Source organism: Geotrypetes seraphini, chromosome 3, assembly GCF_902459505.1.
Source record: "Geotrypetes seraphini chromosome 3, aGeoSer1.1, whole genome shotgun sequence".
Classification (NCBI taxonomy): domain Eukaryota; kingdom Metazoa; phylum Chordata; class Amphibia; order Gymnophiona; family Dermophiidae; genus Geotrypetes; species Geotrypetes seraphini.
In genome coordinates, this window is record NC_047086.1 from 125,175,070 (window position 1) to 125,199,899 (window position 24,830).

Sequence of the window (24,830 nt, forward strand, 5' to 3'; positions counted from 1 at the left end):
GTGTCTCAGAGGTAGATAGTTGGAGGAGTTTCAGGGAGGACATATAAACAGTGAAAAGAATCGGGGATAGAGGTGAACCCTGGGGGACTCCGCAGAGCGGTTTCCAAGGGGAGGATGAGGTACCATTCATGTTAACGAAGTAGAAGCGGGAACGTAAGAATTTTGAGAACCAATCTAGGACTGTGGAATTTATGCCAATTTCGGAAAGTTGAAGGATTAGTATGCCGTGGTGGACAATGTCGAAAGCTGCAGAGAGGTCGAATTGAAGAAGGACAGCGAACTTGTTGCAGGAGTGGAGTTGTTGGACCTTTGAAATTAAAGAGGCTAAAAGAGATTCAGTGCTGTAGTTGGGTCTGAATCCATGTTGGTATGGTAGGAGAATGGAGAATCTCTCAAGATAGGATGAGAGTTGGGTGGCTATGATAGATTCCAGCATTTTGGTCAGGAGAGGGATGTTGGCTATTGGGCGATAGCTGGAAGAAGTGGAGGGGTCCAGATCAGCTTTTTTCAAGAGAGGGGATAAGGAAATGTGTCCCATTTCTGTCGAAAATAGGCCTGAGAGCAGGGCGGAGTTTAAGAGTTTGGTGAGAGATGAGATGGCCTGTGCTGGAATGTTCTCATATAAGTAGGAGGGGAAAGGATCCAAGGTGCAGTTGCAAGATTTTAACTTGAGGCAGAGTTTAGAGACTTGGGAGTCGGAAACGAGCTCAAAGGCGGTCCAGGATCTATCAGCTGGGATATGGTTGGCCTCGGTTAGATTAGGGGAGGAGGTAGTGAGCACCAGAGAGTTGTAAGCGGGGGTTGGGGGAAAGGAGCATCGTAAGGTAGTCACTTTCTCATTGAAGAATTTTGCTAGATCGTTAGCAGATGGAGAAGAGGGGAGTGAGGAGGAATCGTGTTTAGAGGATATGGAACGCCAAATGTTGAACAAAGTGTTACTTTGGTTGTTGGAGCTGCAGATTTTGTTGCCGTAGTAGTTCTTCCTTGATTTTTTTAATTCGGTGTTGTAGAACTTAATGGAAGTCCTCCAGGACTGTCTGTCGGTGGGGGATTTGGCCACTGCCTCCTTGAGATGCAAATCTATCTCATGCATATTTATTGTGGCTATCCTGAAAACCTGACCTGGCTCTGGCTCTCGAGGACCAGATTTGCCTACCCCTGCTCTAAATGATGCAAAATCAAAATACACCCTAACAGACCGAAGCTTCCAAAGCGTAAAGAAACTCTTTTTGACCAAAGAGTCCACCTGGTTCTTCATAGTCAAGCCCTGGTCCAGTATTATTCCCAAAACCTTAATGGTACATTGAATAGGATAGCTGAATTTATTTATACACAATGATGTTTTAGTATCAAAGGGGCGCAGTGAAGCTACAAAAAACTTTGTTTTTTCTGAGTTAAGTTTCAGTCTAAATTCAGCCATCTATTGCTCCATTAGACCTAATACTTCTGTTGCTTTAGGAATAACTTCAGAAAGAGAAATATCTTAGGCCTACATATTTGATTACACATTTGCGTGGGTTTCCTCTCTCATTGCCAGGAATTGCTTTCTTCTCTCCTGGGTAGATTTAGTTATGTCCGGATATAACCATAACCTCTGTCCACAATAGTAAGATAATGCATTTTTAAAATATATCTTCATAATAGAATTCAAATCTTGCTCAAAGACAAAATTGACTATAAGTGTAGCCCATTCCTTGACTTGGAAGAGGGAGTCCTCTAGGACTGCAGTGATATTATGCAAATCTTTCATCAGACTGTATATCGTTCACTGGACATAAATCATTTACTTGATCTCCTGTTTCCGCCTCCAAGGATTTGGAAGCAGGCAAATAATAAGCTTTATTTATCAGGGGAATAGCTTCCAGCGGATAATTTACATTTTCCAAAAGATATTTTTTGAAGACTTCTACAGGTGACAAACCCAAAATGTTTGGACAATTGAGTACGCTTAGATTCAAACGTCTATTATAATTCTCAATTTGCTCTATTTTCCTTAATGTAGATTTAGATTTGCTTAATGTAGATTTAGATTTGCTCTATTTTCCGTAATGTAGATTTAATCACTTCATGTATCTTTCAGTGAGGTAGTCTCAGTTAGAATTTTTTCCATGTAGTCCCTGTGAACTTTTATCTATGTTTAGTGAAAAGGCATCAACTTTAGAAACCAATACCTCAAGATCCTGAGCAGTCTTCCAAACCGTCACATCTAATCTCTTTATAGTCTGAAGCAGTGTCCCCAAAGTTATCGCCGATTCTAAAGTTGGATTTCCAGCTTTCTCAACGTCTTCGCCTCCAAAGCCAACTCTGGGGTCTACTCCTCCACTATCCCAGGGCTCGACTCTGGTGTATGCTCCTCCGCTGGACATATAGGAGCATTAAGAATCGGGGGAGACAAAGATATCTCCCGTTCCTCTAGGTCGAGTGCTCCCACGCTCAACCCCGACGCAAAACTCAACCCCCAACTTTCAGCCCGAGGGTTGGCGGTGGCTGTTAGCCTCTCCAGGAACTGGGGAATCGTTTGTTGGAATGGGGTGGATGAATAAGCCAGCATTGCGGCCCTCATAGACCCCTTCCTCTTAGCATGCAGCATTTCCTCAAAAACAAGAAAAAAGAAGAAACCGCCAGGAAACTTTTAAAAGGTAAGCCACTGAAGAAAACACGGAGTAGCACAAATGCTGTAAAGCACTGTCGGCCATCTTAGTTCCCCCAACCTGTCTATTCTTAGATTTTGAAATGACCACCAAATGGTCTTACCTAGACTCCAACTTTCACAGGTAGTTTCTAGTTGTGCCAGTGTCTTCTTTTCGCAGCCCTCTTCCTCTGGAATAATCTGCCACTTACCACTCGCACAGAAGAGCCATTCAAAACCTTTAAAGTCTTTTTGAAAACCTGACTCATTGAGCGAGCCTACTCTTCCTAAGCAGACTTTGGGCTGTCGCCTGATGCTCACCCGTTTCCCAATGGGGCTGACAATTTGTAACTTGGTATGAATGTAATTTCTGTCCTATATACATGTTGGAGTTCCTTTACCTACTTGATTTTAGTTTGTAAACCGCTTAGTTTTGCCTGTCAGTTTTTAGCAGTATAGTAAATGTCGAATAAATAAATAGAAATAAATTATGTTGTTTTAATGATTTATCACTAGATAATGAATACAAAAATCATTAGCCTATAAAATTCTTGCAACCAGGAATTGTGATCCAAAATCATAAGAACCCCTGAATTAAGGGAGAAAAATAGGCAACTTCTTATAAGGAAATACCAGGATTTATGGCAGAATTTAAGGTTATGTTATACAGATTTTTCTATTCTGCCTTTACCTAATTAGTTCAAGAACAGATAACAAAAAGAAAACTGGACCAACTTGTCCAGGAATTACAAAACTGGAGTCTAAGATTTATATTACAAGATTAAATTCAGTTAAAAATCATTTTGAAAAAAATTGATTTGAGCAGTTTTCTAAACCAGAAATAATGCCACAAAAATGAAGTCCCAAAGGAAGCTGATTCCAAAAACTAACAAGTTGATATTGAACTGACAAAGAGAATTGTTTGATAGATTTCACTCTTAGCTGTAGGAAATTTTAGTTGATAAAGATTTTTCATTTCATATTTAGAAAGAGGATTATGCAATAAAATCATTACATTAGTCCAATATTTTGGAGCATTACCTGTCAAGATCCTGAAAACTGTGACTCCTAACTTGAATTTTAATCTAGATGCTAAAAGTAACCAATGAAATTTGCTGAAATTTGCTCTAATAAGGTTGTAGAGCTCAAATTTCCATAAGCCAAATATCAGTCTTACAGTTGACTTTTGAACCATTTGTAATTGACTGATATGAGACTTGGAACAAATAACCAATCCTAAATTACAGTAATATGTTCTGGACAAAATCAAAGATTGAACAAGAATTCGAAAAGGTTCCATCTCAAAATATTTCCTATTAGATCTTAATTTCTTTAATATCAGATAAACCTACTATGCCCACCTATATATTACCTCAACAGCGCTTATGGCTGCAGGTAGCACCTATATGGCAATATAGTAATATCTGGAGGGGTTTTAATAATAATAACTTTATTTTTATATACTATAGTACCAAAATATAGTTCAGAATGGTTTACAATAAAAGAGACTGCATACAGACAGCGATATTAGAGAGAACAATTCAAAGATACATCAATAAAGATATGAAATTATACAAATTTACAGTTTTGATGGGTGCACATCTTTCACCATGAATGCAATGGCTAGACTGGCTTATGGGCCTGGGTCCTCCTCTCTATGGTTCACTAGCCCACCCCTCAGAATACATAAGACATCTCTATGCAGGTCTATTAAGTTTTCCTATGCCAGGTGCTGATGTTCTGGAGGCAGGTATATACTTTTTTATTCTGATTTTTATGGTGAGGGGGGGGGGTCAGTGATTAATGGGAGAGTGTGGTGGTCTGTACTTTGTCCCTGCAGTTGTTATCTGGTCACTTTGGATACCTTCATGGCACTTATACCTGTTTTTAGATCGCCTAAGTCACAACGTCTAAGTTCCGTCTATGAAGTCTCATTGAACTTTGATTATCGCTGCAGGACAACCAAGTCTAGGTCAGCCCACATCCCGCTTACCTCTTGCCCTAACCACTCCTTCAAAAATGTTCCTTTTTACTCTGGGCGTACAGCAGCACTGAAAAGGTCTAAGTTGTTTTTAGATACATCTAAAACCTGCTTCGATTATCGGCACTTGGACGACCTGTCTTTTTGAACGTCCAAGTGCCGATTTAGGCAGGTTTTTAGACATTTTCGTTTTGATTATGTACCTCTTATTATCCACCTAAAAACTAGGTGGCTTACAATAAAAAAAAACATCCAGAATCACCAACAGACATATACAAAATTCAAAAACCATCAGTTACATCAATAAAATGAACAGGGCATCTTTAAGATTGATCTAATACACAAGTATTCTAGATTCAATCAACCCTTACTTCAATGAAATGCCTGGACATAAAGATGCCTTCAATAATTTCCTGAAACTAAGTAAATTCTCATAGAAACACAAGTTTCCAGAAATACCATTCCATAAAAACGGACCAGCAATCAGCAATAGAGAAAGAAGATTTTGTTGTATTTTTTAAAATAGCATCTATTAAAAATGAAGATACTGGCAATATCACTCTTACATCATCAGCATATTTTATATTGTATTGTGTTTATTTATTATTCGCCTTATACTAACCGAAGGACAAATGAACAGACATAACAAATACCATTACAAACATCAAACCATACAAAAATACAATAAAAACATAAAACAGTTAACAGCAATCATCTTCAACATACACAGCATCCTCCCCACAACCACAACACAGACATCTGTTCTTCAACCATATTTCATTTTACAAAAAAGATGGCGTTTCAGAAATCTTTTAAATGTCGCCATATTCTCTTGCTGCCATATATATTGCAGAAGCCTGTTCCATTCCTCTGGACCAAAAGATACTGGGTATATGAAAATTTGTTGTCCTTTTTAACAATATAACAGAAACTCTTCAGTATAACAGAAAACCATTCAGTCAGAAAACCCTGAAAACATGTCAAAATTAAAATCCCCATTAACCAATCAAAATCCACTAAGTCAAAAAGCACTACTTAGGTCAAATTGAATCACTATAGCACAATGGCCCATACACAATAGTTCTTTACCATATGCAATTAATGCTGAGCTTACCTTTTCCATATTATGGTTTTTCTATACCCCGATTAGGAGGGTGTGAAGAATGTTAAAATGTTGAAAAGACAGCTATCAAGTTGTTCCAAAACATAGCCCTCCATAACTTTAACAAATAGTGGAACTAATGCAACTGGGTGATAATTACTAACCCGAGACAGACCAAGGGCTCCTTTTATCAAGGTGCGGTAGGCGGTTAACTCGCGGAATACCGCACATTCAACCACCTGCCGCGCTAGTCGCTAACGCCTCCATTGACAAGGCGTTAGGTTTTTGGCTTGCTACGGGGGTTAGCGCGTGATGAAATGTCCGACGCGCTAACCCCCATAGCGCATCTTGATAAAAGGAGCCCCAAGTTTTAAATTGTTAGGAATTGCAATTAAGACAATTCCATTTCCCCCAATTTTAGGTGGTTATTTATCCATTGAGTTAAAAGTCCAATAAAGTTGAAGAGGCTGCCTTAAGTAAATAAGGTGAACAGTTATCTAACCAGCAATAAGCCATATTTTAAGAAAAGTCGTATTATGTCACAAAACTTAACTTTATCAAATTATGACCAAATTATATCTACTGGAATTCCCTTATTTACATTACTAAAATAATCCAAATCATTATCAAGTAAAGGTATGCTTTGGATTTTCTTTTATTTCTCTTATGCTTTGGATCTTCTTTTATTTCTCTTATGCTTTGGATTTTCATTTTAAAATAGCTAAATCAAATGCTGATGGAGTAACATAATCATTTTCATCTATCAAATAGTTCACATTAGTTAGCTCTGAATGGATTAATATTACACATACCATTGCAAGAATGAACCTCACTTCATACCAAGGTTTGTCAGATGATCTCAGTCTCTCAGATTCACTGCTTGCGCTCATCACATTTGCATTTTGCCAAAGGGAGCCTCCTTCTGGAGTTCTTAAGTTGTAATATATACAGGATACTGAAATGCATTTGGAAATTCTTTTTAATCACGCTGATGGTGACAAGTGGGACAATTTCTTATTCTTTCTACTATATTTTCTTGGTCTCTGATTACATCTGTTGGCACTTGAAGATCTTCTGTTTCTCTACACTTAGTAATGACAACAATTTGAAGTATTCCATATAGCCCAAAGAATTTGCAGTTTCCTCTGTCACAATGAAGTGAAACTACATGTGTGGTAAAGCTAGAAATGGTTTATATGCAAACCAATAACATGAAACCTCTGAAAAAAGATAAGTGCATTGTAAAAATCTGGCTCCTTTGTAGATTTCCCTGGGCTGCTTTTGTATTTCATTTCAAAGAGAAAATATTGGAGGGTGGGGGAAAACATAAAGAGAGATGCTTTAATAAAACTGCTAGCATCCGAGATTCTAACCATGTGGAGTTTTTTTTAATTCAACAAAGGACTACTGGTAAATGCAATCATACAATAAGCTAATTTTCAGTTTATAGGATATTAGCATTTGGGGCCTTTTTTTATAAAACCGCACTAGTGGCTGCCGCGCGGCAACAGCCCCGAAGCCCTTTAAATCTCTATGGGCTTCGGGGCCGTTACCACGGCTTTGTAAAACAGGCCCTTAGTGTGAAGATAGCTTTTTTGTTTATATCAGAACATCAGAAATACCTGCACCGGATCAGACCTGGGGTCCATCTAGTCCGGTGATCCGCACACGCGGAGGCTCAGCCAGGTGTACCCTGGCGAATATCTTAGGCACTCGTATCCCTCAATGTGTCCTGCTAGAGGATGTGCGTCCAATTTTTCCTTAAATCCTAGAATGGTGGTTTCCTCCACCACTTCTTCCGGGAGAGAGTTCCAGGCGTTCACCACTCGCTGTGCGAAGCAGAACTTTCTGACATTTGTCCTGGCCATGTCCCCTCTTAGCTTCAGTCCATGACCTCTTGTCCGAGTAACTGTCTTACCTCCAGTAACTGTCTTACCTCCAAATAGTCTCTGGAAATAATTACATTACTTTTTTGTGTTGCTCATGTTCCTTCTTCAAATCCAATACACATTAAATTTTTAAAAAATACTCATTGTGTTGAGGGAACAAAAAAAGGAACTCCCTTTACAATTTAAAAAAAAAACCCTAAGAGAAATAGAATTACTTCCATCACTCTGTTCTCACAGCTCTCCGAATTTAAGGTGTAAAGCCACTGCAGCAGTATAAGGCCTTATTAAATAAAATGTTTACAAGGGGAAAAATATCTTTTCAAATAGGGTCTATGCAATGCATCACGCTGGGAAGCAGCAATAAGTTGAGAAGCCCAGGAGAACCCCTTAGCTTGCAATATCCTTAGTGCAGTTTCTGATAATATAATCCCCAACATCAACTTCAGTTTAAATTTAGCAATGAATTTGTGGCCTAGCATATGTATAGAGTCCTACACTAAGGGCTCCTTTTTCAAAGGTGCGCTAGCGGTTTTAGAGCGTGCGCTAGCCGCTACTGCCTCCTTTTAAGCAGGCGGTAATTTTTCAGCTAGCGCGCGCTAATCTGGTGCGTGCGCTAAAAACGCTAGCGCACCTATGTAAAAGGAGCCCTAAATGCTCACAACTAAGTCACAAATAAATAATAATGAGTAATTTTTGAATCTCATTGCTCAACCTAAAATGATTTTCTTCAGCTGAATTAATTATTATATACTGTATGTGCTACACAATTTTACATACATCTTCAATACAACAAGGACTACACTTCTCCCTCGTCATTCGCGGGGGATACGGGCAGAGCCAGACCGCAAATGCCGAAAAACCGTGATTATCTGTCTCTGACCCACCCCCACCTCCCTGCTGCCTTCCCAGCCTTACCTGGTGGTCTAGAGGGCTTTCGGGGCAGGAGCGATCTTCCTACTCTCCTGCCCCGTGCAGATTGCCATCAGGAAATGGCTGTAGGTCTCGAGAGACTACGGGAACTCCCAGCAGCCATTTCCTCATGGCGATCTGCACGGGGCAGGAGCATAGGAAGATTGCTCCTGCCCCGAAAGCTCTCTAGACCATCAGGTAAGGCCGGGAAGGCGGCAGGGAGGAAAAAAAGATGGATTTTTTTTACATTAAGACTGTTTTTTACAATTTTCCCCCTCCCCAGAAAAAATTGCGATTATATGAAACCGCAAGTGCAGGAACCGCGAATGGGGAGGGGGGAAGTGTAGTTCTATGGATTAAAATTACTCTCAGATGTTATGCTGTACAGTGAATCTACTGTTAGCTCCCATTTCTAGCTTCCAGACTTTTTTTTTTCTTGCAGTCAAGAGACTGACATTTGGGTGAAGTTTCTGCTCTTTAAGTAATGCTGTTTCCCAGCAACCTGCACTCTGTTGCCAGGGAGAAACCCTGCGGAGAGTTACCTCAGCTATCAAGCCCACCACAATTCTGAAGGGTATAGATTTGTGCAGTCTCGCTTTATACCACTACACATATTGGAGTGTGAAAAGAATTCTAAACAGCCTGCAAGCAACTCCAGCCAGTAGAAGGAGTGTTTGTTGAGGCGCTGCTGATGGATGACGTAGCTTTTTCTGAAACACTGTGCTTCATAGGTGATAAGGAAGCACAGGTTTTCAGCAATGCAGCTTCATGCAATATGAATGTAAGAGCGGCTAACTATGCAGTCCTGGAAAATGTACACTATATTCCTTGCTCTTACTGGTGTATGTAAATAGATGAAGCTGGTAAGCAACTGACTATATTTTACATTTAAAATAGCATTTGAAACTGTGTGGCTCTTTCACACTTAGCTCGCTTCAGTAGATGCACAATGAGTACATTATCAGAGTTGTATTGTCATATTTTAATTTTTCTTCTTTCAGATTCAGAAAGCCCAAGCAGCCCAATTTGTCAACTTAATGGCTTCTGTTTCTGCAGGCAATATCAGTCAAAATGAAAATACTAATCAGCTGAAGGTTATTTTGTTGTATTCAGTAAACTGCTTATTAACCAATTTATTTTACCAGTGTAATCTAGAAAATTCTCAACACTCAGGGCCAGATTTAGTAAATGAATTTTCTTATTTTGTGTCTATAGGAAATAACCTTAGCAGATTTTGAAATGCAAAATAATACATACAAAGTGAACAGAAAAGATTTTCAGTGGAACAGAGCATGTGTCATGCTGGGTCAGACCAAAGTCCATTGAATCCACTGAATATCTACTAGTACTACTACTATTTATTATTTTTATACCACTGAAATGCGTACACAGTGTTGTACATATAACATTCATTAAACCAGTGGTTCCCAATTCTGTCCTGGAGGACCACCAGCCAGTCAGGTTTTCAAGATAGCCCTAATGAATATGCATAGAGCAAATTTGCATGCCTTTCACCTCCATTGTATGCTCTCATGCATATTCATTAGGGCTATCCCAAAAACCCGAATGGCTGGTGGTCATCAAAGACAGGGTTGGGAACCACTGCACTAGACGATCCCTGTTCAGAAGTGCTTACAATCTAATTTGGTCAGACAAACAGGACATCTCATGGTTGGGGAGTTTCTAGGAGGAATGATATGAAGGATATATGTGCCTGATAGTGAATGGGACTTAAGATTTGAAAGCAGCTTTTATGAAGTGGGCTTTTAGCTAGGATTTGAATACTGTTCCAGGCATACGGTGTGGCAAGAAAGAAGGGACGGAGTCTGGAGTTGGCGGTGGAGAAGAAGAGCACAGATAAGAGGGACTTACCCAGTGAACACAGTTCACCAGGAGGAAGGGAAGGGGAGGCAAGTGAGGAAAGATATTGAGGGGCTACAGAGTGAATGCACTTGTAAGTCAGTTAAGAGGAGTTTGAACTATAGCCAATGTGACTTAAGGAGAGGGGTAATGTGAGCGTGGCGGCTCTCGCAGAATATGAGTCATGCAGCAGCATTTTGAATGGATTGAAAGGGACATTTTGGGTTTCTAAGCAGTAGCCCAGCATATCCCAAAGCTAAATATACATTCCGTGTTGCTCACTTCCAGGAATAAGCAGTGACATTTCTCATCTTCAACTGGCTACATTTGTTCTTGGACTTTTCTTCCAGGAACTTGTCTAAACCCTTTTACAGTAAGACATGCTGGATGCCCTTTTATGTCCTCGTGCAACAAATTCTATAACTTATGTGAAAAAGTTTCTATAATTTGTTTTTAATCTACTACCTGCTAGTTTCATAGATTTGCTAAAAAAAATATTTTATCCTCTTACTCATTGCAATGCAGTGCACTAAACGGAATACTGTACAATAAAACACACACAAAAAGCACAGTTACTTATCATAACAGGTGTTATCCAGATATACAGGCAGATATTCTCACATGTGGGTCTCGTCACCGATGGAGCCCCGGTACAGACACTTTAAAAGTGCATCGCTACTTTAAGACTTTCAGAAAGTTCGCAATAGCCCACACCGCACATGCACGAGTGCCTTCCTGCCCGACGTAGGCATGTCCCTCAGTTCAGTAAGCCAGCTAAGAATCCAACCCAGGGAGGTGGATGGGTTGTGAGAATATCTGTCTGCTGTCCCTGGATAATACCCGTTACAGTAAGTAACTGTGCTTTATCCCAGGACAAGCAGGCAGCATATTCTCACATGTGGGTGACCTCCAAGTTAACCAGAATAGGATGGTGGGAGTGTTGGCCTTTAGGAAAATAATTTTGTAATACTGATTGGCCGAAGTACTCATCCCTTCAGGAGAAAGTCTCCAGACAGTAAAGTGAAGTGAATGTGTGAACCGAGTACCAGGTGGCAGCTTTACATATTTCCTCAATATGGGTAGATCGAAGGAAAGCTACTGAAGCTGCCATAGCTCTAACTTTATGGGTTGTGACACGACTCTCCAGTTGCAGTCCAGTCTGAGCATAACAGAACGATATACAAGAAGCCAACCATAACAAACCTAGAAATAAACTCCATCATATATCCCATACAACCAAACCTAAAACTGCTGGGAATAATGATAGACAAAGGCTGCACCATGCAACTTCAAATCAACAAAACGGTTCAGAAGGCATTCGCAACCATGCACAACTTAAGACAAGTCTGAAAATACTTGAGCAACGAACAATTCAAACTCATAGTACAAGCGCTAATCCTAGGACTCCTGGACTACTGTAACCTACTTTACCTGTCATGCCCTGCCAACATGCTAATACAATTACAAACAGTCCAAAATACAGCCCTAAGACTAATATACTCTGAAAAAATACGACCACATTACCTCTGCTTTCCAAGACACACACTGGCACCCAGTACAAGCACGCATACAACACAAATTCTACTGCACCCTATTCAAAGCCCTAAATGGAAATGGACCAAGCTATCTGAACAACTGCCTAATCTGGAAAAACATATCCAGACCAAGGAGAACTCAAGCACACTTTACCCACCCCCAATCAAAGGCATGCAAAGCAAAAAAAATATATGATGGTCTACTAGCCACCAGAGCAGCAAAAATAGACCACCACCTCTCAAATCTGCTGACCATGATGCCCTTCTACAAAACATTCAGGAAAGAACTGAAAACCATACTATTCAAAAAATTTGTCAAATGATCTAACCAAACCGTATTGACCATTCCCAGATCCCGACTCATACTATAGCTATCAACCTTGTAATCTCCCTGGGAATGCCCAGGCTAATTTCTTGTTGTAAACTGCCTAGAACTGAAATGGTAGGATATAAGACATCAATGTAATGTAATTTAATAAGGAAGCTATTCCATCCCCATCATCATTTTGGTCACCTTTCTTTGTACCTTTTCTAGTTCTGCTCTATCTTTTTTCAGATGGAGCAATCAGACATGCACATAAATAATCAAGATAAAGTTGCACCACATATCAATAAACAAAGGCATGAGCCCCATCACTTTCCAAATAATTCCTAAGATTCTATTCTATTTTTTTTTTTTTTTTTTGCCCCACCACATACTGAACTGAGAATTTCAATTTCCTGTCCACAGTGACTCCAAGATCCATTTCCTGGTGTTGACTCCTAATATTTGACTAAAATTATGTACCTATAGATATATGCATTGCTTTGTATTTGTCTGCATTACATTTTATTGCCATTTAAGGGATAGGAACACAGACTGAAATTTGATTTCATGATATTTCAGAGCATGGAAATAAAGACTAACAAAGTGTATGGTTCATACTTATTACTGAATAGCAATACAATTCTTGACTAGACTTTAATGTTATTCTATGATTATACAATATAAACATTTATCAATACTGTATATTACCAATCTTTTTTCAGACAACCACATGGTCATGATGGAAGCATTCCAAGCAATCCTGCCATTGTGCATCAGTATGACTTGCCTATATATATATTCAACCAGGATCACAACCCCATACAGGAAACTCTGCTAAATAATTATGTATTTTTGCAATATGATGGTCATCATTGACTAAAGCATGTTAGCTTCTTAACCTGGGAATTATCATCATGTGCTTATAATTGCCTATGCAACCAAAGACTATTTTTAATTGCTAAGGTACTAGTTTGTTGTAGCAATCCAATTTGAGATTCTGATTTCTTTAATGCTTCTTCTAACACATTAATTTTCTCATTCATATTTTCCATTTTAGACGCTACTTGATCTGAAAAAGCACAAAGCTTTTGTACTGGACCCTGTAATAAGGCCTCTTAACCACAGTCCAAATATCCATAAGAGTAATATTCTGAGGTATTTCCTCATTAGACAGATTTGCAATAGGAAACTCAACTGGCTGCAATTTATTATCTACTAGTGAGGGTTCTAAATGTGGTTGCTGTAATATTTGGTTTGATTTTATTTTGAAGGCTGACAGTGGGGACTTATGCTGTTAGTTCTCACAGAAACACATTTTTGAGTGGTGTTATCTAATGCTGTTATTTTGTGTCTTATTTTAGAGGTTTTACTGGCATTTTAGATTAATTTCTTTCCAGCTTTCACCTATTGGTGATTCATTTTTCTAAGGCTGTAATTTTTTTCAAAGCTAGTTTGGTTTTGTAATTGTTTTATATGTAGGTATGCACCCTCATTTTCCATGGCTGGTTTAGCCTTGCATTTTTTTCAATAGCTGGTTTCATGTTTGCTCCCTATAATATGGATTCTTACCTTTGTCAGCAATGCAACTATCTGTATTAATGTGCATTTTTTACCCATAGGTTTTTCTTGCAGTCCCTATGTCCTTTATAGACAAGCAGTCAGTTCTTATGTCCTTTATGAACAAGTAGCTTATATATTGATGATTATACATATACTATCTCATTATGATAATTTTCTGTTTTGTTATTGTTTTCTAGTTTTATTAACCCCTGATGTAGACCTTAATGTGGGCATAACATGGCCTGTGTCAGATTTTATGTGATGAGTTTTATCTGATGTCTGCACAATAAAATTGAACTTGGTTTCTACACATCTTTTTGGTTGTGCTGCTTTTAGTTGACTAACATTTTGGATTTTGCAGACCTCCTGCCCTGTTGTTTTCTAGGGCCCTAGAGGTGATGTCAAAGGCGTCAAACACTGATCTAGCCATGAACTTTCTAGTTTCTAGAAGATCATGGGTAGTCTTTTGAAATTCTTCAAGCTGGTTTCCTGGAATGTATTGCTCATAATGTGATAATTGTTAAACTAGTTGTTTAAAGTAAAAGGTCAGGATAAGGCTGGTTAACATGGTATGTATTCTGGAAGAGGCTGCGGCCGAACTTGTCCAGGGTACGGCCCTCTCTCCCTGGAGGAACATTGACATAAATCCTGGTACTGGAAGATTTCTTGAGAGCTGACTCAACTAAAAGGGAGTGATGCTGTAGTTGAAGTTTGTCAAATCCTGGACATGACTGGACTCTATAAAGGGAGTCTAATTTTCTGGGTGCCACAGGAATAAACAGAGGTGTGTTTCACAGTTTTTAAACATAGCATCCCTCATCAAGTTATGGAATGGAAATATCAATCTTTAGGGATTTGCTCAAAGTCTAAGGCATCAAAAAGCTCAGCTCTTGGTTTGCATTTGGATTCCATTTTGACTGGCAGAGCTTGCCCCATCTGATGAATGAATTTTGTGAAAGAGAGACTCTCTGGTGGGGACCTCCTTCTGGGCCAGGGGTGTCAAACTCAAATCACAAGAGACAAGAAGGCTTAGTTTAAAGAATAGAAAAGGTCAAAACGGATGAAAACTGGAAAAAGCACAAGCAACATCAAAGCAGGTGCCATAAGGCAGTAAAAGGGGCCAAAAGGGACTACGAGGAAAAAATTGCCAACAAGGCGAAAAACTTCAAGCCATTCTTTCGATACATTAAGGGGAAACGACCCGCAAAGAAAGCGGTGGGGCCATTGGACGACCATGGAATAAAGGGAGCGCTGAAAGAGGACAAAGCCATCGCCAACAAACTGAACACATTTTTTGCGTCTGTGTTTACAGAAGAGGATATACGCAACATACCAGAAGCTGACAGACTATACCTAGAAAACGAAGACGGGAAACTGACTGGGTGGACGGTCAGTCTAGAAGAGGTATGCAGGCAGATTGACAGGCTTAAAAACAATAAATCCCCTGAACCAGATGGCATCCTTCCGAGGGTAATCAAAGAACTGAAAGGGGTTATAGCTGAACTGCTTCAACTAATAACCAATCTGTCGATCAAATCGGGAAGGATTCCGGAAGACTGGAAAGTGGCGAATGTTACGCCAAACTTCAAGAAAGGTTCGAGGATAGATCTGGGAAACTATAGGCCGGTGAGTCTGACCTCGGTAGAGGCGCTGATAAAGGACCACATCGTTTACCACCTTGATGGACACAGTCTGATGAGGACCAGCCAGCACGGCTTCAACAAAGGAAGATCTTGCTTGACGAACTTGCTGCACTTCTTCAAGGGAATTAACAGGCAGATCGACAAAGGTGACCCGGTCGACATTGTATATCTGGATTTTCAGAAGGCATTTGAAAAGGTCCCGCATGAATGACTACTTCAAAAATTTGCAAGCTATAGGATTGAGGGTGAAATACTCGCGTGGATCAAAAACTGGTTGGCGGATAGAAAACAGAGAGTGGGGGTAAATGGATAATACTCGGACTGGAAAAGTATCACCAGTGGAGTACCGCAGGGTTCAGTGCTTGGAACCGTGCTCTTCAACATATTTATAAATGACCTGGAAATTGGAACGACAAGCAAGGTGATTAAATTTGCAGACGATACGAAGTTATTCAGAGTAGTGAAGTTACAGGAGGATTGCGATGACAGGAACAGGACATAAACACGCTCGAGAAATGGGCTGCGACATGGCAAATGAAGTTTAACGTGGATAAGTGAAAGGTGATGCATGTCAGTAAAAAAAATCTTGTACACGAATACAGGATGTCTGGTACAGTACTCGGAGAGACCCCCCCAGAAAGAGACTTGGGAGTATTGGTCGACAAGTCGATGAAGCCATCTACTTGAAATGATTAAGAAGGGGATCACGAACAGATCGGAGAAGGTTATCATGACACTGTACCGGCCATGGTGCGACCCCACCTGGAATACTGCGTCCAACACTGATCGCCGTACTTGAAGAAGGACACAGTACTACTTGAAAGGGTCCAGAGAAGAGCGACTAAAATGGTTAAGGGGCTGGAGGAGTTGTTGTACAGCGATAGATTAGAGAAACTGGGCCTGTTCTCCCTTGAAAAGAGGAGACTGAGAGGCGACATGATTGAATCGTTCAAGATAATGAAAGGAATAGACTTAATAGATAAAGACAGGTTGTTCACCCTCTCCAAGGTAGGGAGAATGAGAGGACACTCTCTAAAGTTAAAAGGGGATAGATTCCGTACAAACGTAAGGAAGTTCTTTTTCACCCAGAGATTGGTGGAAAACTGAAACGCTCTTCCGGAGGCTGTCATAGGGGAAAACACCCTCCAGGGATTCAAGACAAAGTTAGACAAGTTCCTGATAGACCAGAACGTACGCAGGTAAGACTAGACTCAGTTAGGGCTCTGGTCCTTTATCTAAGGGCCGCCGTGGGAGTGGACTGCTGGGCACGATGAACCACTGGTCTGACCCAGCAGTGGCAATTCTTATGTTCACATAAGGGGCCGAAATCTAAAACACAGGCTAAGTCGTGGGCCAGAGTTTTTATTAAGATACTTACTCCCTCCTTTGCTGACGCACAGTGTGGGATGCTCACAGGACTTCTGTGAGTGTCAGATCAATCAAAGCCACCGGCGACAAAACCCACGCTGCATGTCAGCAAAGGAGGGGGTTAGTCTTAGTAGAAGTATAGAGATACAACCTCTCCAATCACACACCAGCTACAAAATAAATAAAAAGGACTTTTCCTCTCTTTTAGGTCCTGGTTCACGCTTGCTGTCTAACACTAGCTCTGGCAGGATACACATTTCAAATTTGACATATTGCAATCACAAAACAGAAAATAAAATTATTTTTTTCAACCTTTTGTTGTCTGGTCATTTGGCTTTAAGGCCCAGTTTCTCTTTCTGATTTTGTCTATCTTCTAATTCTCTTTCTAGTGTCTGCAGTCCATTTTTTTTCTCCTCTCTTGCTCCATTCCTTGTCTCCAACATATTGATTTTTCCCTTTCAACTTTTCTCCTTTTTTTCTTTTCTGCCTTTGTCCACTCAAATCTCGCCCTCTTTCTCATCCTTCTTCTTTTTAAATTTTCAGCTACCTATCAGTTTTCCATATTCTCTTATTCAGTAGCTCTCTCATTTCCTATCCCACTCCTTTCCCACCTCCCATTTCCTTCTATCTCTCCTCCTCTCTCCTCTTGGTCCGACATTTTGCTCCCTCTCTTTTCTGCTGTTCTTCTTCCCTCCACCCTTGATGTTGAACAATGAGATGGAAGGAAAAAAAAAACAAAGACATGCTGCATTTCTCTCTCCCTTCCACCCCCAAGCCTAACATTTCTCCCTCCCTTCCATCTCCAGATCCAACTTCTCTCCCTTTCTCTTCCCAACTGCCCCCATCCCATCTCTTCCCCTGTCTGCCTGCATCCCTCCCTCCCCCCAGGTCCACCATTTCTCCCTCTCTCTTCCTAATGGTTCTCCCTTCAAGTATATTTTTCCCTCTTCATCCACACTACCCCAGGTCCAACCTCTCTCCCTTCATCTCACTCTCCTCACAGCCCACACGCACTTGGAAAGACTCTAAATATACAACTTCTTAGCTCCGTGGAAAACTAAGGAAAAATTATGTTCTTACCTTAATTTTCGTTCCTTTAGACGCAGCAGATGAATCCAGAGACCAATGGGATAGCACATATCTACCAGCAGGCGGAGATAGAGAAACTGATTAACAGGTGGTCCTATTGGCTGGCACTCCTCCTGTATCTCCAGTATAGCTCCTTGCCCAAGCATCCGTAACCATCAATAGGCATAGCATGTAAAAAAAACCCTTCTTTCCCATAACAAATCTCAAAAGCAATAATACAGAATACAACCATCAATAACAACAAACTTTAAAATTTGCAAAATAAAAAACTGACAGACAATATCCAGAAAGGGTGGGGCTCTGAATTCATCTGCTGCGTCTAAAGGAAAGAAAATTAACAGATAAGAACAAAAAATCGAGACCCAGTCAGACCCTCTAGCAATGGAGGGAGGGTGAGGCAGGGATCTGGGGGGGCCCAGGTGTAACCCCTAAAGCCGGTACCATTCAGCCGGACACCCCTGTCTCACTGAAGAGAAACCTCAACAGGAGAAATAGAATGGCAGTCTCACTGAAGAGAAACCTCAACAGCAGAAAATAATTTTCCAGTCACAGCCAGAATTCAGGAGCTAGTTGAATAGCAACCATCACCTGCTGGGAGATAGAGCATACTGGAGATACAGGAGGAGTGCCAGCCAATAGGACCACCTGTTAATCAGTTTCTCTATCTCCGCCTGCAGGTAGATGTGTGCTATCCCATTTGTCTCTGGATTCATCTGCTGCGGTTGCTAAGGAAGAACTGATCGTTCCGTTGGGCAGGAAGAAACTTGTCCAATTCTGCGCAATACAAGCAGTCTTGAGACTTCTAAAGAAGTTAAAGTGACAGTACACTTTTGCACTGTCTGTACCAGGGCTCCGTGGATGTCACCCATCTGTGAGGAATATGCTGCCTGCTTGTCCTGGGATAACATCTCTTTTACTATTCCATATTCACCACCTCATCTTTTGTGTTCTGTTAACAATTCAATAAATTCTTACTAATACTAAATTCACTCAGTTAGACTTTACCAGATAACATGCCTTCTTTTTTGCTGCCCTATTCCTTGGAATTCTCTTCTGTTGCACATTTGTGCTGAGCCATCATTGAAGAACTTCAAAACAGCAATAAAAACCTAGCTGTTCACCCAAGCATTCAATCCCTCATAGGGTGATTGCTGAGCCACTGGCTATCCTCCTCTCTATCTGCCCTTTCTTACTGTCTTCTATTGTTCTGGAATCTGGAATTCTTGGCTTTTGGTTGAATGATATATTCTATCCTATCAAGGCATTGTAGTTCTTTTTTACTGCTTTTTTGTTTTTAATATTCACTTCAGAATTATAAAGTGCCTAGACCTGCCAGTTAGTCCATAGTGGTTTAGCAAGTTTTAATAAACTATAAACTAAACAATAACAGGCTGCCAGGCTTATACCAAATGCAGGAATTTTATCTCAGTATGACCACCTTCTTCTCAGAACCAAATTTAGATTAAAGGCACCCAAAGACAACTGGGAACTGGGAAATATCTTATATTACCCCTGCTCAGATCTTCCCTTCTCCAATTGTCTTTTTACCTCTGCTGCAGTAAGGCCATAGTGGAGAATGGCCAGCCACAGAGCAGCAGATCTTTTCCTTAACCCTTTCAGGACCATAAGGATCGTAGGCCAATTTTTGTGGTTTTGACGACATTTTTATGGTAAAAAGGGCTTGCAGATGCCAAAAAATTGATTTTTTTTTTGTGAAATATCATTATTTTTATTTAAAAAAATCACACTTCTGGCTTATGGACAGTGTGGCAAGTGAATCTTCTCATCAATCTAGCAACGACGCTAATGAATGAATGTCGGAACCAGTTTGTTTACATAAAGGCAGTATCATATGGAATCCGTACATATCAAATTTAGAACTGTAGACTATCCCAATCAAAATTTATAGGATTTTAAAGTTATGGGACAAATATGTCCCTTGGTCCTGAAAGGGTTAAGTAACTTTTATGTGAATCTGCAAGCTCTCCAACACCCCAACCACTCCTTCCACGTGGGCTTCCTGTCATCTGAAAAACTCTTCAAGGTACCACAGGGCCTGTCAGTGCTGGGGCTTGAAAGTTGGATCTTCCAGATATGTCCAATTCTGAGTGTTTCCACCTTAAACAGTATGCAGATCTGCCTTTTACCCCACAGCCAGGGACAGACTAAAGGGTAGGCCCAATAGGCATGTGCCTAGGCCCCGGCATTATAGGGAGCAAATAGGGCAGCTGCCCTGGGCCCCATAGATCCAGGGGGAACTGCGGTCCGAACTGCTTTATTAAAAAGCTAAATTTTCCTTTTCATAGGGGCCTGACAAGGCAGTCGTTCTCACAAACTGCCGGGGCTGCCCTGAAGCTTTCCCTCTCTGCGGCGATCTGCCCTATCAGAAACAGAAAGTTGCGGCAGAGGAAAACTTCAGATCAGCTGCTGGCAGCTTGTGAGAAAAGCTGCCATGTTAGGGCCCCTCTGAAAAGGAACCTTCCGGATGACACTGCCCGCACTTCCGCCACACATGCCTCCGCTCAGGTCAGAAATGTCACAGCACATGGCGCAGATGGCGAGTAGATGAGACCCATCCCCACTGGCTCTCGTGGGCTCGAGTCCTCCAGTGCACCCTCCTTCCTGCTGCTGATGGGGCTCCCGGTTCGGATCTACGCAGGGAAAGGAGCTTTAACTGACGGGAAAATAAAGGATCATGGGGATGGCAGGTACGTTTCACTTAAAAGCAATCTTCTACAACTGCCAGCAAGTAGAGGGATTGCAAACCCTATACTACTTCCATACTCTGGCGCTCCGAGTGGTACTAAAGCCCACAAGTGGTCAGCAGGGTTGGCTTCTGCACTTCTGTATCGACTGCATGTGTCTCTGTCTCCCGATAGAAGTAATAACCCCTTTGCAATGTCTTCCCCCTCCCCCCTTACATGTCTAAATTGTTTAGCCCCCTGTTCTGATGTAGAGATCCCCTTGCTCCTGGCTAGGATACATAACTGCATGCCATTCCCATGTGTGTGCAAATAAAAGGCTCAGTAATGAGCATCCTCTGGTGTGAAAGTTAAGAAAAATCAGCATAGGGAATCACAAATCTGGAGTCCCCAAATCCGGGCTGGAACAGAAGAAGGGCATGGAGGGAAGAGAGGGAGGAAGAGATGCCAGGGCATGTTGGGAAGGAGTAAGGTATGCAGACCAAGGAAAAAGGAAGGAGGAGATGTCAGAGCATGGAGGAGGAGGGTGAGATGGAAGAAAAGGAGAGAGATGCCAGGGAATCAGGGAAGGGGACAGAGATGCCATACCATGGGATGGGAAGGATAGAAAGGAGAAGAGAGAGATGCCAGAACATAGGGGAGAGAGAAGTGGCAGAGCTGAAATGAATCATGTACAAAGGAGATAAGGGGCACAGGATAGACAGTTTATGGAAGGAGCATAGAGGGAAAGAGAGAAGATGCCATATGGAACAGGAAGAGAGCGGACAGTGGATGGAAGGGGCTGATGCTGCATGGAAAAGAGAGAGAGGACAGATGCTGGCTAGAAAGAAGAGAGTGAAGACAAGATGATTAAAGAAAAACGACAAAAGGTAGAAAATATTTTTTTTTTGTTGCTTTAGAATAAAATAGTATTGATAAAACTTTTATAAACAGAAAATAAGGTAATCTTTTTTATGGGACTAATTTTAATACATTAGTTTACTAACTTTTAGAGACCAAAACCCCCTTTCTCAGGTCAGGACAGTATAATGTAACAGCAGTATACTATATTGATCTGAAGGAGGCTCTGGCCTCTGAAAGTTAATTGAAAAATGGATTAGTCCAATAAAATGTTATATTCTTATTTTCAATTTTTGTTTTATTTCTATTGTAAAGTGGTGATTATCAGATTCTTCAAATTTACATCTACTATATTTAGATTTTGTAGAGTATTAGGGAACTATGTGTCATTGTTTCTGTGGTGTTTCACTGTATGCAGTTTAGCTTCTTGGCGGTTCAGTTTAACCTTTATCTACATATTTCTATTTTTAGTTTGTGATTACTTATTCCATACTGGGTGAGGGTGTATCTGTGTTCTGTATGTATGAAAGACGTGGTTTTCTGTTAGCGTTGACTAGCCTTGTTTGGCATAATGCATCAAGCATGGTTCTTGGGAGCACTCGATTTGAATTTCCTTATTGTCTGTCGATCTTCTTTTGTTTCATGTTGGATTCTTTGGTGGACTGCTTGCCTGGTTATTTTGTTACAAGTTAACATACATGGAGTGGAACATACTAGAGGAGTTACAGATTTGGTTGTTTATACATATATATCGGTTACAGTTAGTCGACATAGAGTGAGGCAGTTGTGAGGCGTTGTAAACTTGGTTATTAATATAGACTTATATTTCAGATAGTATTACTGCTTTACAATATATTTGAACACTGGAAAGAGTTCAGAGTTAAAGTCCTGGGTAAGTAGGTGGAAAGGACGGAAGGGGGATTTGTTCAGAGATGTTTAGGGGTTGCATAAAAGAAAAAACTGTGCACTAGTGTGCTAATCTTTGTTTGTTTTGAATTTTAAAAAGAAGTAAATAAATAAATAAGAAAACAGATAAATGGGGGCAGAGCAGGGGTGGGGTGTGGGCAGGGGCGGGGCAGGAGGGCCCAGTGTACATGTGTGCCTAGGGGCCCTGGAAGAATTAATCCTGCCCTGCCCACAGCACTTATACAGACTAGATCCTTCAGGCCCATGCCAGATCCATTTCACATTACAAGGCCTTGACCAATCCCCCCTCCTCCCTTTCTAAAGCCACCTCAGGGACCAGGTCTATTCTGTTCTCATCCTCTGAATCTGCTGGAATCACAGCTCTCTGGTCTCTCTTAGCAATTCAGGTGTCTGCTTAAAAGCCAGATCCGCTCAACAGCTTTTAATGAGGAAATCACAAGACTCAGAGGACCTGGCTTTTACGAATCCCCCTCCCCTGACTTAAATTGTATCCTCCACATAGTTTCTGTGCCTTTTGCGTAGGTGTCATGAAGTATATACTTGACTCCACCAAAAATGGTACCCCAGCAAGCTAAAAAGCTTGAAAACTTAAAGCTTCATCTAGCTTGAAAACTTTTTTTTACTCTCAGAAAACTCCTAATTAGCTAGATAATAAAAGCCTAAATTTACAATTATTAAATATCTAGAACTAGAAGCCCTAACTATGTCTAAATCTGGGTTTGCTTTTTCTATAAAGTTTATAGAAGAAGCAAACTCAGTGAGTACTATCAGGGTATTTTGATATTCTTTCTCCAACTAAAAAGTTATTTCTAGAAGTAAATATTAAACGTATTATAAAGCTAATTTAACATAGATCTATCCAGAAGGGTTGCAGAAAGATGTTTTTTATAAGCTTGTGCATGTTTTAAATTGGTCTTATTATATGTATTTATTTGTATTTGATTTTTATTACTCCCTGGACCCTCTTGATTGTTTGTTTGTTTTAAAAGGTGGCAGTTATTAAGAAAGTAAAACTACTGCTATTTGGACCATAACAGTACCATTTTTAAGATATATAATGATGAGTACAATTACACCAGTTTTATACTGGACTACACGTCTTATAGACAACAGAAAATGCTGCCACAACACAGACCTCAGTAACAGGTTTCTTTCCTTATTATAAACACTGTACCAGCGTACTTGAAATTCCAACAAACAAGGCGCGAGTTTAAAAAAAAAAAAAAAAAAAAGAGAGAGAGAGAGAGAGAGAGAGCAACCCAACACTGCAGTGCGCAGGCGCCGATCTCCTCTTTCCATCCACCGCCAGCGGCCGAAACTAGTTGCTGCAGTTACTTGCGCATTTCCCATAGCGTCAGGCCCTAAAGAAAGCTGTGCAGAAGGTGTGAGGAGAGGAGGAACTTTCGGTGTTTTAATTTATGGGGGTGGGGGATGGAGCCGTTATTTCTTCCGTTTAACAGTTTGCCATGCTAGGCACCTACCTGATACTTGCATCTTACGACTGCGGTCGGACAGAGCCTCTTCTTTGGTGGGGAGCTTTGCTTTGGAAGCCATGTCTCCCATTAGCCTCCCACGAGGCCACAACGTGAACAAGAGCCGGGAGCTGATAGCGACACGACCAGTCACCATGTAGGGGAGGGGGGTGCACTATACGACGGGGTACTGAGCGGCCTAGAGCTGGGCTCCAACCTGTGTTTGGAGGGGGGGAGGGGGGTCGGTGGGACGATTGGAGAGCGCGCGCGTTTCCTTTTTGCTCTGCGCTTGTGCTGCCTCGCGCGCGACTGCTGAAGTGGCGAGAACGGGAGCTTGAGATCGCGGCTTGTGCAATCGTTGCAGAACCGGTGGCTTGCAGAATCTTTTCCGGAGTGCACGACTGCTACTCATGCAGTTCTCCGTTTCCCAGGGTATGAGAATGATTGCGTTTGCCGTGTCTGTTTTCAGACTTTAAGGCATGCCCTTAGATTAGAAAACAGCAATACTTCACGACTATCGGGAATGCAGTTCTATGTCCTCTAAATGCCTTTTGATGCTCCGGAGCCTCTGAAAGGCACGGCAGTAAAATCGTTTCAGAAAAATATTTAACTTTTTTTTTTTCTTTCGATTTATGTAATCAGATTGCAGTGTATAACATGTTCCTAAACCTAGGACACCTAGCCAGGATATCCATAATTAATTTGCATGGAATGGTATATGCAGATCTTTCATGCATATTTAACCTGACTGGCTAAGTGTATCCTAAGGGCTGGGTTGAGAACATCTGGTCTATTTTATAATCCAAGTAGGTCTCCTCTTAAAATGTGGTAGGCTCCTGGTGAGGCCTCCAGTATGACTTATTAATTTATACTGTACATACCAGTGCAACATGGTTGGAGAAGTTTGATCATATATGTCAGTTATGCAATGAAGGAAGTGTTCTTATTTAATGCCCCTTTGGTGTTACTACTACAGTGGTGTGCAGAAGTCCTGCATCACTTGACCTGGTTGATGTG

General features: G+C 40.9%; 1 protein-coding gene across 3 annotated transcripts in view; it reads right to left on the reverse strand.

The window, feature by feature from the left end:
• The window catches only part of MSRA (methionine sulfoxide reductase A), a 373,438-nt gene extending 349,120 nt beyond the window's left edge, over window positions 1-24,318 (reverse strand). Inside the window, exon 1 of one of the 3 annotated variants that reach the window (XM_033937807.1) lies at window positions 23,823-24,318. In XM_033937807.1, the coding sequence (XP_033793698.1) occupies window positions 23,823-23,970 (148 nt within the window). In that variant the 5' untranslated portion in view covers window positions 23,971-24,318. The remainder of the gene's footprint in view (window positions 1-23,822) is intronic. The other 2 variants (XM_033937806.1, XM_033937808.1) reach the window with 2 other exon arrangements.
• Between the last annotated feature and the right edge of the window lie 512 nt (window positions 24,319-24,830).